The sequence below is a fragment of the Lissotriton helveticus genome, chromosome 1_1 (genome assembly GCF_964261635.1).
Source record: "Lissotriton helveticus chromosome 1_1, aLisHel1.1, whole genome shotgun sequence".
NCBI lineage: Eukaryota > Metazoa > Chordata > Amphibia > Caudata > Salamandridae > Lissotriton > Lissotriton helveticus.
The window spans coordinates 140,044,000-140,061,915 of NC_136057.1; the positions used below are offsets into that span (position 1 = coordinate 140,044,000).

The 17,916-nt window shown below is 48.0% G+C and overlaps 1 protein-coding gene across 2 annotated transcripts in view; it reads left to right on the forward strand.

The window, feature by feature from the left end:
- The window catches only part of KDM2A (lysine demethylase 2A), a 789,087-nt gene that overhangs the window by 539,979 nt on the left and 231,192 nt on the right, over positions 1–17,916 (forward strand). For both annotated transcript variants that reach the window (XM_078657462.1, XM_078657547.1), the window contains one exon: positions 4,827–4,913. In XM_078657462.1, the coding sequence (XP_078513588.1) occupies positions 4,827–4,913 (87 nt within the window). The remainder of the gene's footprint in view (positions 1–4,826; positions 4,914–17,916) is intronic.

Here is a 17,916-nt window from a genome sequence, read left to right on the forward strand (position 1 = left end):
GTGTTGTGTGTGTTTCAATAGGTCCCATAGTCATTTGCGTGTCCCTGTCCAGCTCCATCAGAGTGACAAAACTTTCTGCATCCCTCGCTGGCAGGTTCATGGTTGTCTGAGGGGTTGATCTTTGGTATTTGGCCATTTTAGAGTTTTCAGTGAACAATTTTGCCAATTTCATTTTTCTTATATATTTATATAAGTCAATTCGTGTTTCTGCAATGTCTATCCTGTTGGTTGGGCAGAAACTTAAGCCTCGTTTTAGAATGTTAATTTCCAATTCCGTGAGTGTTTTCAAGGAGAGATTGATTATTTGAAGTTCCTGACCCGTATCTTCATTTCCGGTTTCAGGGTGTAGATATTCATCTGATGTTAATTCAATTTTTGACGCATGCTTCGGGTCATTGTTCCCACTCGACCTGTGCCAGAAATGTTGCTTGCCCCTTCGTTTCCCTCTCCTAGTTGGTTTCTTAGGGCATTCCCTCGGCCTCTTCCTCTCCCTCTCGAAGTGCTTGGGGATGGTCCCATCTTTTCCCAATTTTTTGTTGTTGTTGTAAGGCCAACTTCGTTTAGTCTAAAAAAGAGACCTTGGCCCTTTGCGCCCTTTGTTCCCCTTCATCTCCACTCAAGCTGGCGTCCGTGGATGTTAGGGATGATAAGCTGCCGGTTTTTCGCATCCCATAGGGGACCGTCAGTGTTTTTGAATCGGTCGAATTTGCGAGCATAAGTGAAAATGCGGCCCTCCTGGTAATCTTCTTTGTCACGTTGGAATTTGTTTTGTTTTCGCGTTTTTACTGTCAGCTCATGTTTATTGACATATTGTTCAACTTCTTCCTTTGTACCTCCACATATTTTCTTAAGGCTGCCACTTCCCACCATTTGTTTATTTCTCTTTTAGATAATTTTTCCCAAGTTCTTAGTTTATTCTTTGTGTCTGGCTTCCTAGTCCCCGTGGTCCCATCAGTGTTAGTAAATGACCCATCTTCGAAGAAAGTTTCAATTACAGCATTCCTGTCAACTTCCCGTTTATCCATCAGTGTGCCGGGAGTTGACATAAAGGAGCTGGGAGTGCGCAGGAGTATTTTGCGTGTGCGCAATAAAACTGATGCATATATATATATATGTATATATATATATATGTGTGTGTGTGTGATTGCAACATAATCCATAAACGGCTGCATAATTTGCAGATTAAAAAAAAAAAAGTCTAGCGCAAACAGTTCAAAAGTTACCAAAATCGCAGCGATACATGTTGCCTTTCAGTGGAAGGCCTTTTGCAAAGGTTGATGGATCACCTTCCTGCTGCTTATACCTAATGCCCAGACAGTGTTATATATTATTTAATAATGTGCCATTTCTTGCCGCATCATTCCAGTGGCCCTGGTCATGTGGGATAGACCACTGGTTTAGAACAGGCAGTGTGGTGTGGCGTGCACGTGTATGGTGTGAAGCGAGAATGCATGTGTGCATGAGCTCTAGATGTTTCGTCTCTGTCCATGCGGTGTGGTCAGGTTGCTGCCGCTTTGGCTGCAGGGTGCTGCTGTGGTGTGGTCATGGTGGGCGCCGGCTCCAGGCCCGGAGCTACTGCTGGTGTCTGTCCGTCCCTGCTGCTGGTGTCTGTCCGTCCCTGCTGCTGGTGTCTGTCCGTCCCTGCTGCTGGTGTCTGTCCGTCCCTGCTGCTGGTGTCTGTCCGTCCCTGCTGCTGGTGTGTGTGACAGTCTGGTGTGTGTCAGTCTGTCCCTGCTGCTGGTGTGTGTGTCTGTCTGTCCCTGCTGCTGGTGTGTGTCTGTCCCTGCTGCTGCTGGTGTGTGTGTCTGTCTGTCCCTGCTGCTGGTGTCTGTCTGTCCCTGCTGCTGGTGTGTGTGACAGTCTGGTGTGTGTCAGTCTGTCCCTGCTGCTGGTGTGTGTGTGTGTCGGTCTGTTCCTGCTGCTGGTGTGTGTGTGTCAGTCTGTTCCTGCTGCTGGCGTGTCAGTCTGTCTGTCCGTCCCTGCTGCTGGTGGGTCAGTCAGTCTGTCCCTGCTGCTGGTCTCTGGAGTGACGCTGCAGGCGGCTGGTTTGTGCTGAGTCATGGTGTCTGCAGAGGCGGGTGCGGTGGGGCTGTACTCCCCGAGGCCCCGCCCTCGAGCCCGAGCTAGCCACTGGGAGTCTGCATGGGCGGAGCGGAGGCTCGCCAGGCCCCGCCGCAGTGCTCTTGACTCCGCCCGGAAGAGCCGGTGTTCTTTGAAGTATTACTGGCCCCGCCCTCTCAGCACCAGCTGTGGGCTGGGTCTCTTGTCCATGCTGTTGACTCCGCCCCTCAACAGTAGGCGGGGCCTGCCGGGTGCCCCTGTTGATCCCGCCCCCACAGCGCGCGGCGCTGGCTATGGGCGGGGCCTTCTGACCCGGGGTGCCTTGGTGTACATCTAGATAGAACGCTCGCCCTCTTGTTGGCTCCTCCCTCTGCTGGTGATTCCAGTGGTGGGCGGGTCTGCCGGCGCTCGAGGACTGCTGTTGCCTCAGGAGGCGTCGCTCCTCCCTGTGACAGGGCTCGTCTGACAGCGGAGGGCGGGACTTCCCCTTCCTTCTGCTAGTCATCCTCGGCTTGTGGCCAGCTGTGGGTGGGGCCTTCCCCAGTTCTGCTGCTTGTCCCACCCCTACAGCGTCGGCTGAGGGCGGGCCTCCCTTGGTTTTGAGCCCGCCCTCCCACCTGTGGGCGGGGTCTGCTGATCTCATAGCAATCCTGCTGCTCCTGGAGGCCGCGCCTTGCTGTTGAAGCCGCCCCCTCGCCTCGTGGCGGCAGCTGTGGGCGGCGCCTCCACGGGCTCCTGACCCCGCCCCTCGGCTCGCGAGGCCGTTCGGGGGCGGGTCTCAGCGGGTTCCCCTTCCGCTGCAATGCACTGCTGGGAGCTGGCCGTGTGTGCGTGGGGGATGGGAGGGGAGCGGAGCCGGATCAGGCTCGCTGCTGCTCATTGTCGGAGCCGGGAAGGGTGTGCTGCGAGCCTGCGGCGGAGGGCCTCTGCCGGGGCGCGGACACTGCCCTCCCCCGAGCTGGGGGCGGGACTGCGGCCCCGAGACCAGGGTAAGACCTCTCCCCGGGGACAGGCGTGCGAGTCAAGCCCGGGAGCCCCAACGTAAGGCTCTAGGCTGCCCCCAGCCTGCCCTGCTGCCCCTCTCTCCCCTCCCTCTGCCCTAGCCTGCCCTCCCTCTGCCCTCCCTCTGCCCTAGCCTGCCCCCCTCTCTCCCCTAACCTGCCCCTCTCTCCCCTAACCTGCCCCCCTCTCCCCTAACCTGCCCCTCTTTCCCCTAACCTGCCGCACTGCCCCTCCCCTAACCTGCTGCCCCTCTCTCCCCTATCCTGCCCCTCTCTCCCCTAGCCTGCCCTGCTGCCCCTCTCTCCCCCAGTTTGCCCCTCTCCCCTAACCTGCCCTGCTGCCCCTCCCCCTAACCTGCCCTGCTGCCCCTCCCCCCTAACCTGCCCTGCTGCCCCTCTCACCCAGCCTGCCCCTCTCACCCCTAACCTGCCCTGCTGCCCCTCTCCCCCAGCCTGCCCCTCTCACCCCTAACCTGCCGCCCCTCTCTCCCCCCTAGCCTGCCCTGCTGCCCCTCTCCCCTAGCCGGCCCTGCTGCCCCTCTACCCTAGCTTGCCCTTTTCCCCCAGCCTGCCCTGCTGCCCCTCTCCCCTAGCCTGCCCTGCTGCCCCTCTCCCCTAGCCTGCCCTTTTCACCTAGCCTGCCCTGCTTGCCCCCCTCCCCTAGCCTGCCCTGCTGCCCCTCTCCCCTAGGCTGCCCCTCTCCCCTAGGCTGCCCCTCTCCCCTAGGCTGCCCCTCTCCCCTAGCCTGCGCCCCTCTCCCGCGCCCCTGGGGTCAGACGTGCGGTTCTAGCTCAGAAGTCAAGAGCTCCAGTGTAAGGCAGCAGCCTTGCCTGCGCCCCTGGGGTCAGACGTGTGATTCGAGCTCTGAAGCCAGGAGCTCCAGGGTAAGGCAGCAGCCTTGCCTGCGCCCCTGGGGTCAGACGTGTGATTCGAGCTCTGAAGCCAGGAGCTCAGTGTAAGGCAGCAGCCTTGCCTGCGCCCCTGGGGTCAGACGTGTGATTCGAGCTCTGAAGCCAGGAGCTCCAGTGTAAGGCAGCAGCCTTGCCTGCGCCCCTGGGGTCAGACGTGCGATTCGAGCTCTGAAGCCAGGAGCTCAGTGTAAGGCAGCAGCCTTGCCTGCGCCCCTGGGGTCAGGCGTGCGATTCGAGCTCTGTAGCCAGGAGCTCCAGTGTAAGGCAGCAGCCTTGTCTGCGCTGCTGGGGTCAGACGTGCGATTCGAGCTCTGAAGCCAGGAGCTCAGTGTAAGGCAGCAGCCTTGCCTGCGCCCCTGGGGTCAGACGTGTGATTCGAGCTCTGAAGCCAGGAGCTCCAGTGTAAACTGTTCCTCTCTTCGGGGCGGGCGCGTGATTCAGCTGTGCAGCAGGGCTCCTGCGCCTGGCACTCGTGCCCAGTGTCTGCGGCGTGTGATGCAGCTCTGCGTGGAGGGTATGGGGCGGGCCTGGCACCGGCTGGGTGCGGTTCCTGTCATCAGCTTGTGGTCTGCGCACAGGGGCAGACGGGGTGGTCAGCGGCTGCAGCTCTGCCTGGAGGGCATGGGGCGGGCCTGGCCCCGGCTGGACTCGTCTCTGTCTGCAGCTTGTGGTCTGCTCATCGGCCGCCTCAGTGCTCGGAGTGACTTCACGTGTTGAGGCAGATGGCAGGGAGAGTAGTCATCACAGGCTGAAGGCTGCTGTCCCCATAGAGAGGCTTAGACATGAACAGTGATGTGCAGTGACGTCAGGGTGCTAATGCCTCCTCTCACCCTACTGTGTTGGCCTTTTTCAGAAGTTGCTGGAGGAACACGCCAACGACCCCAAGAAGCTCGCCTTGACGGGGCTGCCCATCGTGCACTGGCCGAAGAGGGATAATAAGGTAAGATCTTTGTCCTGTGAGTCTTGTCCCTTTCAGCTGCACCAGGCGCGCTCTGCAGCACTCCAGGGAGCGCAGAGGCAGACAGTCTGTCTGTGTCTCTCTCCCCGATGGCAGCGCCCGTGCCTCCCATGGCTTCATTCCCAGTAAAGCCAAGGTCTCTGTGCCGCCCCCCGCTCGCCGCTCGCATATTCGACATGGCGAGGCCTGGTCTCACCAGGGTGTGAGAGGCTCCCACTCACTTTCCGATAATGTTGCTATCTTGGCTGCAGTGTTTGATTGGTGTCTGAGGCGACACGGCTGGTTTGCAGGCACGTTCAGCGTTTCCTTGTACATAGTGTCTCCTGTTTAATAAGTGGCCGCACCGACTGCATTCTCTATTGAGTGCCTTGTCGCAGCTTTCTCTTTACCCTGGGCGCTCCCTTTGTTTTCAGCACCCTCTGGGGCTCTGTGTGTTTGGCAGCGCTCTAGTTCGGGAATGAGACTGCCTCTCTCTACACCTGCTAAGTCTTTGTGTGACTTCACTGGCTACTCTTGACCGAGTAGCCGTCTGTTTCTGGTTCCTAGTTGTTTTTTTATGTCTTTCTTTCGGTCCCCCCTGCAGCTTCACTGATCGGGTTGTGACTGGTCTCTTTATTTGTATGGGACTGCCCATCCCTTGGCTGCACTCTAGGTGCTCTGATTGTATCGTCGCTGCATGTACTTATGCTGCACTCTCCATTCTCTGGCTGCTCCCTCTTGCAGTGCTTTGCACTAACTGTTCGCATGTTTCGCTGCAAATGTTATCGAATGTATCTGTAAAGACTGACTAGTCTTTCCAATACCGAGGTGTGTCCCTACTCTTACTTCACTCTCGGAGCTGCTCTCTGTAGCACAGTTTGCCTCCTAACTGCCTCCTGACCTCTCTGTATATCCTGGGAGCGGGGTTTCAGCACTCTATGTGACTTCCTTCTACCTCCGGTCTGCAAGTCTGACTGCTTCTACTTCCTATGACTGTTCTCTTTAGTATGCAGGTCTCTACCTCCTATGGCTGGCTTCTATAGCATGGGGGTTTGCATTTCCTCTGACTGCTTTCCACCTCCTATGGCTGCTCACTAGCGTAGGGCAGTGCTTTAAGTCGGGTGAAAAAACTAGAGGGTCTCTGAAAGGGGCGTGACCTCTGCAATTAAAGGCGTGGCTTAACATGTAAGCTATAAATGTTATTCCATAGTGTATTTACCAACTGGTATTTTGCTGCTTCTCTGTGATTTGTTGTTGCCTTCAGAATTATAACACAACTGGCATACACATGCAAGAAGTAATGGCTTTGTCAACCGTTGTCAGCTGTGCTACATAAATCAGTAGCAATGTTTTGGTTCTAAATATTGAAAAATGTTTCTTTCTGAAATTGAGACTGAGTTTTAAACGTGACAGAGCCCTCTGAAAGGGGTACATGTATGTATTATATTAGAGTAATATGTCACAAATACAACAGACAAGAAAGAACAAACACTTAGGGAATGGAAGATTAAGTAAAACACTTTAAAAATGGGAACTAAATTGCTGACTTGGAAATACCTTAACATGTTTTACATGCATTGTTTAGAAATCAAGCAAATTAAGAGTCTTGGATAGTAGCAACCTCAAGCCAGTGCCACTGGTAGCTTTCATTCCCACACATTCTTTGTTTTCACTGAAAGAGCACATGTGCCTGACTAACCTTGCACTTGGGAGTATACACATATTGTAATTTGCTGAGATCTCACAAAGAAAGTGTTTTTTTTTTTCACAAGGGCTCCGATCAGAGGTACTCATGGGAGGAACCTGCACATCATAATTAGTATTCACAAACACCTGAGTAAGAAGCCAGATGCTTGTACTAAAAGGAATAGAAACCTTGATGGCTGATAAAGTAGACTCTTAGTCTGACTTCACCATCTAAAATTGTGTGCCCCAGATATTTACTTCCTTACACAAAAGTTGCATTTTCCGTCTGTAGGGTTACCCATGAGAACACTCTAAACTCAGACGAAGCCTCTATTATGATCCTCCATGGATGTTACAAAGACCAGAATATCATCGAGAATCCAGGTATACCCCTCTATGTTCCTAGGTAATTCATGAGTCAATGGAACTCTGAGGTGACTGATGCCAACCGAAACAGCATACACCAATAGCAGAACACTTAATGTAGGGTGAAAAACGTAGTTAAATATTTGTAAGTGTCAGTCATTTCAATTTGTTGGTAGGTTGCTTGTAGGTCAGCATTGCAAATTACCAAGGTTGACCCATAGTAGCAAATTAATCATGAATTTTGGTAAGTGAATAACATTTGTTAAACCAGTAACCTGAAGTCGGCACACAGTCTCAAACTTCCAGACTTCTTCATCAAAACTATAGGGAGAACCACTCAGATTATTCTGCAGGGTGTGCTATATCTTGTTTACTCATGTCATTACTAAAATTGAATCCTCCTTAAGATTGATATCATGAGAATAACCCCACTTTACCCAACTCTAAAAAAAAGAAAGAAAAAAATCCTTGAAATAATTTAAATGTGTGGCTCCTCACTTGCTTGATCGTAAACACATGACGTGGAGCACCAACGCCCCACCTATGAGCATGACACATAGGTACACATGGTGCCCCAAAATAACCTGTATTTGGTGAGATGTACAACAACCTTAAACCACACTTTTTTATCATTAAATTGAATATTCGTAAAGAATTCCAACATATTAATCTAACTTCCACAATAAAATTCTCATCATGATTCATAATGAACTCTCTTGCACTCCATATTGTGAAACAACTAGTAAGAAATAGTGGTACAGGGAATACTCTGCGTTAGCCAAAACTGTAGAAGGAACATAATCTATGGATATAGAGCATACAGGAGTGAAGTGGGGTTCTCCATCCTTGGTTATGACGTGGATTTCACTTGCTGACTCAGCATTGTTGTTTCTGCAAAAGGCTAATTCTCTGAGAACGTCTGTTGTCTGGTACCATATTTGTGCGAGATGCTTTGCATTAGATTTGGCCAATGCATATCAAGTTGTACTACATAATCAGGCCAATTAACAGCACTCATTACACCTGAATGTATTCAGATGTTTGATGTTGACACTGTTTTAACGTTGTTAAACATGAAATTGCATGCACTGTGTACACTCGTCTGTTGTGTGGAATAATGGAATATGTATGTAAATGACAGCAGTTGTTTAGAGAGGTCCGTCTGGTCACTGAAGCATGAGATGGTTCTTTTCTAAGAGTGGCTGCAAGGAATGAAATGAACAGCAGCTAGTGGTATGTTCCTGGACAGTGGAACTCATACATAACGCTTACATTGAACAAGGTTGGTGCTTTAGGCCGACCATAAGCTACTTTGGGTGCTCATGGGATGGTGATAGCACGATTGGTTTACCTAGTTGTAAAAATCCAGGCTATTTGAAGCATTGTTTACACTGGGTAAATAAAATGTACAAGTGGGTTGCTAGTCACAACTGCTGCTGTAAGATGCTCGTAAAAGTAAAGAAAATTTGGAAAGTGAGGTTGCCTTGCAGGAGTGGTTGAGCACATGTGCAGGATAATGGAGTTCCTTGGGGTCTAGTCTGCACCACAATTACAATTTTGGATGGCTACCACCATAAAGGAAGCAAGGGACACTTTCTTCTGGTCAGTGACGGATTTGCAGGTGGAAAGGATAATTCGGTAGTGCAAGGCTTATCTTGGTTATTGAAGTGTCTCAACTGGAGTTACCATTGGAATCCTGCCAAAAGATGGCGATAGGTTTCTTGGGGCGTTATGCCTTGCAGTGAATATTTTTCTGGAATGGCTAAAAGGGAGAATAGTGTGTTCGAGGCATATGGGCTGCAGACCACACTCCGGTGGTGGGCTCGGATGATTACACTTTGTTGTCTTGGAAGAGTCTTTTGTCTGTTGGATGACTCCTCCCTTAGATCGTAGTGCGCATGGACTCCATCTTCAGATTGTTTTAGCCATTGGGCAAATGATGGAGTTGTAGGTTTACAGATAAAGATGACCATGTGTTGTGTATCTAAATAAGATAAAACTGGAACAGATACAGGTAGCCAAGGAGGCGGGTGGGCGTGTGTGGTTCTGCAGCCCTACATGCCAAAAACAGATGCATACTGGTAAGTAGCATTTTCCTTAAGATTATTGTATGTAGTCATCGAGTTTAAGGTTGTTTTTGCTAGAGACTTTGCTAACAAAACTTGTTTTGGATATCTAACTGGGTGGAGCTCACTTAAGGGATTGGTTCTTTTTATTTTTATTAGGTGGGGCAAGTTTGAGACACAGGAGATAGTGTTATACCACTGAGAAGCATGAAGGCAGATGGAGAGGATGGATAAGGTCATTAAAGAGTAGATTTGTTTTTCAGAAAAACAGATTTGTTGGGGGAGAGGCTTGACAGTCCACACTTCTGGTGTATAGGGCCTCACCTCACTGCGTGACTGGGGAGACAAACTACTTTTCAACAACTTGTCTGAGACTTGGTCATGATGAGAAAGGAGTAAATATATTAGGCGCTATGCTGCCGTTAAGGTGGTGGTGTGTGAGAAGATGGCGAAATATCAGGGAATGAGATTTATGAACAAAAGGTGTCAAGACCCGTGTAATAGTGCTTGTGGTGGTAATAGGGTGGGTGAGTGAATGGTGTGGGGAAAGAAGCTGCAAGGTTGCCTCACGCGGACCTGCTTCGCTGAACGTAGCCGAAGTCTGGTAAAAAACAGTGATAGACTGGTATGGAATTTAGGTCATGCTGGAGAGTGGGCGGTAGAGAAGGCGATGAAGGAGATGCTAGAACAGGGTGCTTTTCTTGATACAAATGTATTAGAACGCTTGGCACACCGGTTAGGTGAAAGAAAAGGTAGTATTGGATTCTTGGGTTGTGTGGGGCTATATTTGAGTGTTGGTGGGTGTTAACCATGAGTGGTTGCTTAGAAAGTGTATGCCTTCCGCATTAAAGTGAAATGTGCTTTACAGTGTTCTTTTTTGTTTAGGGGTTCGAATCTGGTTGTGATGTCTGATCCTAAACCATTTATTTGAATACATGTAACCTGTGTACGTTTGTGTATCACCGAAAATAACTTCCACCTGACTACATTAGGTGGGATAAATTGCTACCTCATATGGATGCCTTTTGTATACCAGTCTCTGCAGACAGTGGGAGCTCAGGGAGTTAATGTGAATCCTTTGAGTAGCTTACCTTTCACCCTTCGGAGGCCAGTAAATATTACATTAAATTCACACCTGTTATTTGTAAAAACGAATAGTGAAGGAGTTGTGGACTTTTTGCTGGTGCTTTCTGTTTCCTGCCAGGAGCCCCGTAGGGCATAGAAACTGCTTTGTGGGAGAAAGGGCTGCCGGAGGAGGACGGGACTGCGAGGCCCGGCAGGCTGTGCGTGTACCAGCCAGCACACCTGCCGCCTCTTCCCGTGTCTCCGCCCCACCTGCCTGAGCCTTCAAAACTCCTCGCGGCCCCCGCTCCGCGGGTGCCGCTCGTGAAGGAGTTGTGGACTTTTTGCTGGTGCTTTCTGTTTCCTGCCAGGAGCCCCGTAGGGCATAGAAACTGCTTTGTGGGAGAAAGGGCTGCCGGAGGAGGACGGGACTGCGAGGCCCGGCAGGCTGTGCGTGTACCAGCCAGCACACCTGCCGCCTCTTCCTGTGTCTCCGCCCACCTGCCTGAGCCTTCAAAACTCCTCGCGGCCCCCGCTCCGCGGGAGCCGCTCGTGAAGGAGTTGTGGACTTTTTGCTGGTGCTTTCTGTTTCCTGCCAGGAGCCCCGTAGGGCATAGAAACTGCTTTGTGGGAGAAAGGGCTGCCGGAGGAGGACGGGACTGCGAGGCCCGGCAGGCTGTGCGTGTACCAGCCAGCACACCTGCCGCCTCTTCCCGTGTCTCCGCCCCCTAATTACAGCCCCGTATGTATCTTGGAATCACAACGCGTTAGCGGGACGCGTGTGCGGGACAAAGCCCGGACTAAGGGCGGACCCTCTGAGACCCTCCGAGAACCGAGGAGACCGGACTGGGCATATCCATTTGTCTACAGGTACTGACTGTGTAATTTTTGTATCATCTTCACCAATTGCTTTACCAACCAATCCCTGTTATTCACTCATGGCAACCGTCAATGTTGAGCAGCATGTGCAGGACAAACAGGGTTCGTTGCTCAATGGGACCCTGGACAGTTATTTTTCTAAACCATCGCCTGACATCGCTAGGGAGATTGTCCTGGCGGAGCGGCGGGCAGACCGCCGCCGTTCAGTGGAAAGTATAAAGAATGGTTCCGCTTTACTACCTTTATCTCCCGTGACTGGACCCCTTGACACTGCTATTGGGGTAATAGTCAACGAGTTGATTCCTTTATTAGATAGTATACTCCCGGATGTAAATACGGCTGTCCTTTCACCAGACATCGTATCTAGAGCGGATACGATTGACCTGTCCGTAACATCTATTGGAAGTAGCTCAACAACATTAAAGGGAGACGCTTTGTCCCAATCGCATGCTGCCCGCAATAAGGCTAAAAAATTAGCACCTACGGGGAAAATCTATGGCCCGCCACCAAACAAAAAACGACGGAAAAGGAGGGATCCGTTGCAACCCAAATTGAGTTGTTCTGATTTGGCAAAAAATTGCCCATGGTTGCCAAGAATCCCTGTGTTGTCTCCGAGGGGATCCATATTATATCTACATCCCCAGTTCTACTGAATACATCTGTAGACAAGGAGGACAGTATGGATACTAGTGCGAGAGATGATGTTCATATTGAGAATAAGGGTCCTGTGTCCCTACTTGATATTGAGAATCTGATTAGATCATACTCTGCATCTATTTTGGAGAGGTTAATGGAGGTGGAGTGTAGACTGTCAAAAATTGAGAATGCATTGCCCAAAAAAGATCTTGTAGGCCATAAAGGTGTTATCAATGCAGACAGTCAGGCATCTAACTGTGCACCACAAGTTTTGTTATCTACTGTCCAACCTCCTCTACCTACTTCCACCTATGTTGTTCCTACTCCTTCCTCAACTTCATCTGCACCCAAACTCATGGGGAATACAGTATCAGCTATTGTTCACCACCATGCTTCCCCTAGACCGTCTCAAGCAAAAATTGGTGTTGCTAACAAAACCAGCGATATCACATCTAAAAGTACTGGTAATACAACTAATTTAGCTTTGACAGATTTAACAAGGGAGGTGAGGGAAACTAGACGCACCTGGGGGAAACCAAAAAGGGTTCCGTTGCCTGAACTTCCACCGGAGGCATTACCCTATGTGGTAGTCCTAACAGGTGTGCCGGCCCTTGAACAAAATAAGAGGGAGGGTTTTTTTCAACTAAAAAATAAGATAATGCACTGGTTGAGAACACACAGGCCTATTGCAAATCATATTAACGGGGAAATAGTTCATGTTCGTCGCCTCGAATGGTTGGGGGGCAGAACTAAAGACATTGAAGGTGATGTAGTGGTTGTTAATTTTAGGGACCCGAATGCTGTCCACTTTATATTGAACTGGCAGTTGGGCAGCTCTAATAATACTATAATCCCAAGACCTCTAACGTATTTCTATCCAAGGTCAGTAGTGTTCCCATCTCAGTTTCCCCCTCCACATTGTACAACCCAAACTCAGCCACTTAACTATGCAATTGTACAGAATGTTGGGAGCAGTCAATATGCTCAGTACCCCCCGATCCAACAGAGTATGAGAAATATGTCTTGTGTCCCTTGCCCTGTGACAGTCTCAGACCCCTTGGGATGGAACTTTGTTCCAGTTAGACATCAAAACTTCCAAAACTTCCAAGATAGAAGGGTGGATCATCTAAAACCCTTCACACCACTTGAAACGTCAAATCGATTTGATGTTTTCAGTGGTCTAGATAATTGCGATTGAAGTTTTCCTAGTGGGGGGGATGAGGGAATAGACATAAGGAACCAAACTGCCCTGGGAGTTGTAACTGAGTGTAATTCATTGCCAACTATTGTATCCCGATTTTTGGCAAAAAATGTAATATGTAACGATAATATTCCCGAAGAACAGGTAGAACCAACACGCACTTTAAGATACTTACCTTCTGAGGGAATATCTTCGGCAACCCAACAAGTGACATATATTGGTGATGAGACGCCAAGGGTTAATATTGCTATGTCTTCTGTACTAGGGGCGGCGGTTAAGCTGGTTAGTTGGAATGTAGCCGGGGTTGCCAGCAATTTGAGGGATCCCGAGTGGGCTGCTTTTATGGAATCCTTTGATTTTTGCTTACTTCAGGAAACATGGGCAGTTGATACTCCCCACAGGGTGGGCTACAAGACCTATGGTATTGGAGCAACCCCCTCTAGAAGTGGTAGGCCGTCTGGGGGTCTCTTGATTTGGGCAAAAATCAATCTAAAGGTTAATATTGAGGTGATAGACACAAATTCTGTAGATATCCTAGCATTAAAAATAACAACCTCCAATGGGAATAAATTATTCCTAATAAATATCTATAATAGGCCAACCCCCTCATCAAAGGAATCTCCGACTGTTTCTAAGTTGGATTGCTTTCTGAGAGGGTTGGATCCTAGGGAGGATTTTGTCATCTTGGCTGGGGATCTGAATTGTAACTACGAACCTGTTTTGGGCATAAGTGAGATCTTTGAGGAGGAAGATCAGGCAAACAATATCCCCTTTCTCGGGAACATCAAATCGGTGAAATGTTCCTCTCTGGCTCTACAACTGATCAAATTATGTACAGAGCATCACCTTAGGGCTTGTAACGGGCGGTTACCGTCTGACATCTTAAAAAAACCAACCTTTGGTAGGAATACCTATAGGAGCAACTTGGATTTTGCGATAGTTTCTATCCCCCTTTGGTCGTATCTTATAGATCTCGAAATAATGGAGAGGGCCGAAAGTGATCATTTTCCACTAAATTTGTCACTAAACGCCGTATTATTTAGCGATCCTCTTTTACCACTCTCATCTGAGGAAGGTGCTGGTAATGAGACTCATATTAGTAACAACAGGAGATCGCTAAAATGGCCATTTATTTTGGATCATGGCGATATCCTTAGCGAAATATACTCACTTTTTGCTGGGACCTTTGCTACATACCTTAGTTTAACCCCCGAGGAGGAAGCAAAAACTCCCTTTTTGACCATACACCAGGAGTTTTTCCTAAAATTAAAATCACTGGTGACTAAAATGCCTAAAAAACCTCAGCAGAAAACTCAGAATCTGTCTCACAGTAAGCCTTGGTATGACAGATCCTGTAGAGAGTCTAAGAGGGAATTGTTAATTGCTATCAAATCCAAGTCGCAATTGGATGTAAAAAAAGCTAGAAGCAACTATAAAACTGCCCAAAGGACATCGAAAATTGCGTGGGAGGAAGAGAAGTGGGCGGAATTGTTGTCAGCAGCAAGATCACACGACACTGTAGCTTTTTGGAAGTTGATAGCAAATGGGAATAAAGTAGGAAGGGTGGTCAAAGATACTTTTTTAGACGAGCAAACCTGGGTAACCCATTTTACCAATTTGTATAGGAAATACGACGACCCTTATATAGCATCCACTGCAGCAAGTTATGAAATTCCAGTAGAACCGCTTGTTTTTACCTTGGGGGAAACAGAGCTGGCTATAAGCCAAGTAAAAACTGGGAAAGCCCCAGGTCTGGATAAAATCCCCGGGGATCTTTACAAGCACGACCCGAAAACATGGGCACCATATATCAATTATCTATGCAACAAATTATCTTGCAGCTTAGAATTTCCTGAAAGCTGGAAAGGAGCTGAAATTGTTTTAATATATAAAAAAGGAGACAGGAAGGATCCCTGTAATTATCGGCCAATAAGCTTAATGGACATCCTTCAGAAAATTTACTCACGCCATATTTTAGTACGTGTGAGCAACTGGTTGGATGAAAATTCATTTTTGACTAAATTTCAAGCCGGGTTCAGAACAAAAGTCAGCACTATAGATCAGTGCTTTAGATTCTGCTGCCTCTATTGGAAGTACGTAAAGATAAAGAAGGCCCACTTATATGTTGTCTTTGTTGATTTAAGGGCAGCATTCGATTTGGTCCCACGTGATCTTCTGTGGAAGACGTTGAGTGCAGCGGGTATGCCAAACAATATAGTAGCTCAGATTATAAAACTTCATGATGGGAACTTTGCGAGAATTTAATGGGGTCAAAATGGCGAACTATCACGGAAAATCCCAATTGAACGTGGAGTTCGCCAAGGATGTGTTTTGGCCCCCACGCTCTTTTCTATTTTCGTGAATGATATTCCCTCATATCTAGAAAGATGCAAAAATGATGCACCTAAATTGAATGGCGAACGGATAGCATCTCTATTGTTTGCTGACGATACTATTCTGATATCCCAAACAAAAAATGGCTTGCAGACCTTATTAAACACTTTTAACGATTATTGTAGTCAAAAGGGGCTAGAGATTAATGTAAAGAAAACGAAATACATGGCCCTTAATCCAACCAAACCAGACAAGAGTTGCCTAACTTTAAAAGGAATAAAGTTGGAATCAGTGCCTCACTTTTCTTATTTAGGGGTGACGCTTGATTGCAACTTTACCTGGAAAGCACAATTGGAAAAAAGCAAATTGCTATTTGCTCAGAATGTCAAACCAATACTTAGAGAGCAAAGTTTAAGCACTAGTAAAGCGGTGCGTCCAGTTATGGAACTTTTTAAATTTAAGGTTCAATCATCAGTGCTATACGGTGCTGAATTGTGGGGGCCAGGTTCCAAGGAGACCTTTAGTATCCAAGATAATAACTTTATGCTAAGCTTGGTAAGGGTTCCGAGAGGAACCCCATTAGTACCTCTGCAATTGGACCTTGATTTTAAAAGAACAGATCATCACGTTCTTATTAGACCGCTTATGCTCTGGGTAAGATTGTGGCATGTCCCTGAGCTTCAAGCATACAGAGAAGGGCTGATCGAGATCATGGCGCTGGACAGCCACAAAAAAATCCCATGGCTTACACATGTTAGGACTTGGTTTAACACTATAGGCCTGAAACATTTTTGGGAGTATCCTGAGCTGTTACCATCCAATCCCAAATTAGTCCTGAAAAAAGCTTTTTGGTCCTATGTCGCAAATATGACTGTAAACACCATAACTAGTGGCTCATTAGTCTCAAAATTCTTAAATTTTAAGGACGAATCCTTATATGAGCCCTTTATGGACGAAATAGAGCCCCCACTTGCCAAAACACTATTTCTAAAATTTAGATATGGCAATCCATTATTAAAATCAACTTTGGCTCGTTGGGCAAGGAACCGTGATCCATCTGCCGAGGAATTGGACGAAGTTTGCTCACTTTGTGAAAATAATCAAATAGAGAATGAGCAGCACATTCTTTTCTTCTGTCCTATCTATGACCAAGAAAGAAAAAGATGGATTAAACCTATATGCCTATTATTAGGCTTGAGGTCCTGCCCTCAGGCTCTGAGAATTTTAACTACAAACACTTCACAACAGATAACATTCAGTGTTAGTAGATTTTTACTTTCCATTTGCTACCGTAGGAAAAAAATGGGCCATCAGCTGTGAATTGAGTTTCTTATAACTATGGTCTTGAACTATGGACTTGAATCTGTTCATAATAGCACTACTTAACTGAATTTGCTTAAAGAATTATTGAGGTGTCCTCCTGTCTCATATGTTTTTATTATTATGCTCCAAGTGTTCTCTAATATGTGTTGCACAGCTATATAGAATGTATTTTATCATCTTTTACTGAATGTTATTAATTTTTATTGAATTGTAATGTTTAAATTGTTCTTTTATGGCGTAATGCCGAAATAAAGATTTTCAAAATGAAAATGAAATGAATAGTTTAGTTGATTTGTTAATGTAAGTGGGGCCATGCTACAACCCTGTGCCTCTGTACGGTGCGTCAGTCACTGGTGAACTGAAGCCACTGTTCAAGGCTGGAGGAAGCCCTTCTTGCAGTGCCAGAAGCTTTTGGATGATGTAAGAAAACCCAGAACCTAAATAGATGTTGTAAGTCTTTGTAGTACCTTCCATTTTGGGTGTATACCTGGGCCTGATTCATACCATCAGTGGGCACTCCCACCCCCGGTGTCTCACCACAATCACATGGGCCTGATCTGTCTCTGGGACCTTGTGCCCTGCTGTCTAAATGGAGTGTTGCCTTTTTATAACAACTCGGTCAGCTTCTCCTCCTCGGTGCGAGTCGCCATCATTCTCCATACCAACTTTCTCTGTGCCCCACTTCGGTCAGGGCAAAAGTCCCGTACATCAGTTTGGACACCGGTCATCAAGGCCTTGTACATTTCATTTCTGACTGCCCCTGTCCTTCCTTCAGTTGGTTTGACAGGCCTGCAAGCCAGCTGAAGATGCTCTGTTTAGATTGAGATCTGTAATGCCAGCGAGATGGCCAGTCTCTTCAAGCAAGGCTGAGGAGCGAAGCGGTGTTGGTGACTGTTATAACGGAGAGCCAAGTGCCCTCTTGCCCTCACCTCGAGAGAGAGAGAGAGAGACTACCCACTCTTGTCCCGATTAAAGGTCCATCAGGCCCTCATACCTAAGTTGCCTTAGCCACATCTGGTACACCACTGAAGAATGTATGTTGGTCGTTGTATATGATCTGTGGTTCGTGTGCGCACTGGTGATTGGTGAAGTCCATTTGTGCCATGTGCTTCACCAAATTGTAGTTTCTCTTGTGTTTGGGTTGATGTCCATTTTGGACATCCCGGCCTATGTATAACCTTCATAACTCTCACCCTGAAACTTGTGTGGCAGATGGGTAGAGGGGCCAGTCCATTCCTTTTACCAGTGTAGGTTTGTCTTGCCCTTTATGGAAATCCCCCACCAGCCTGTGTCCTGTGTTTCCTTCTCCTCCTTTAGGAGTGGGAGCAGATGCTGTTTCAGCGTGAGGCCAATATATTTAGCAAATAAAACTCTGTGCCTATAGCTAGGGTCAGAAACCCTTTGAATAAGTACGTCAGCAAGGACTGGATGCTCCCGTCAGGATTGCAGACAC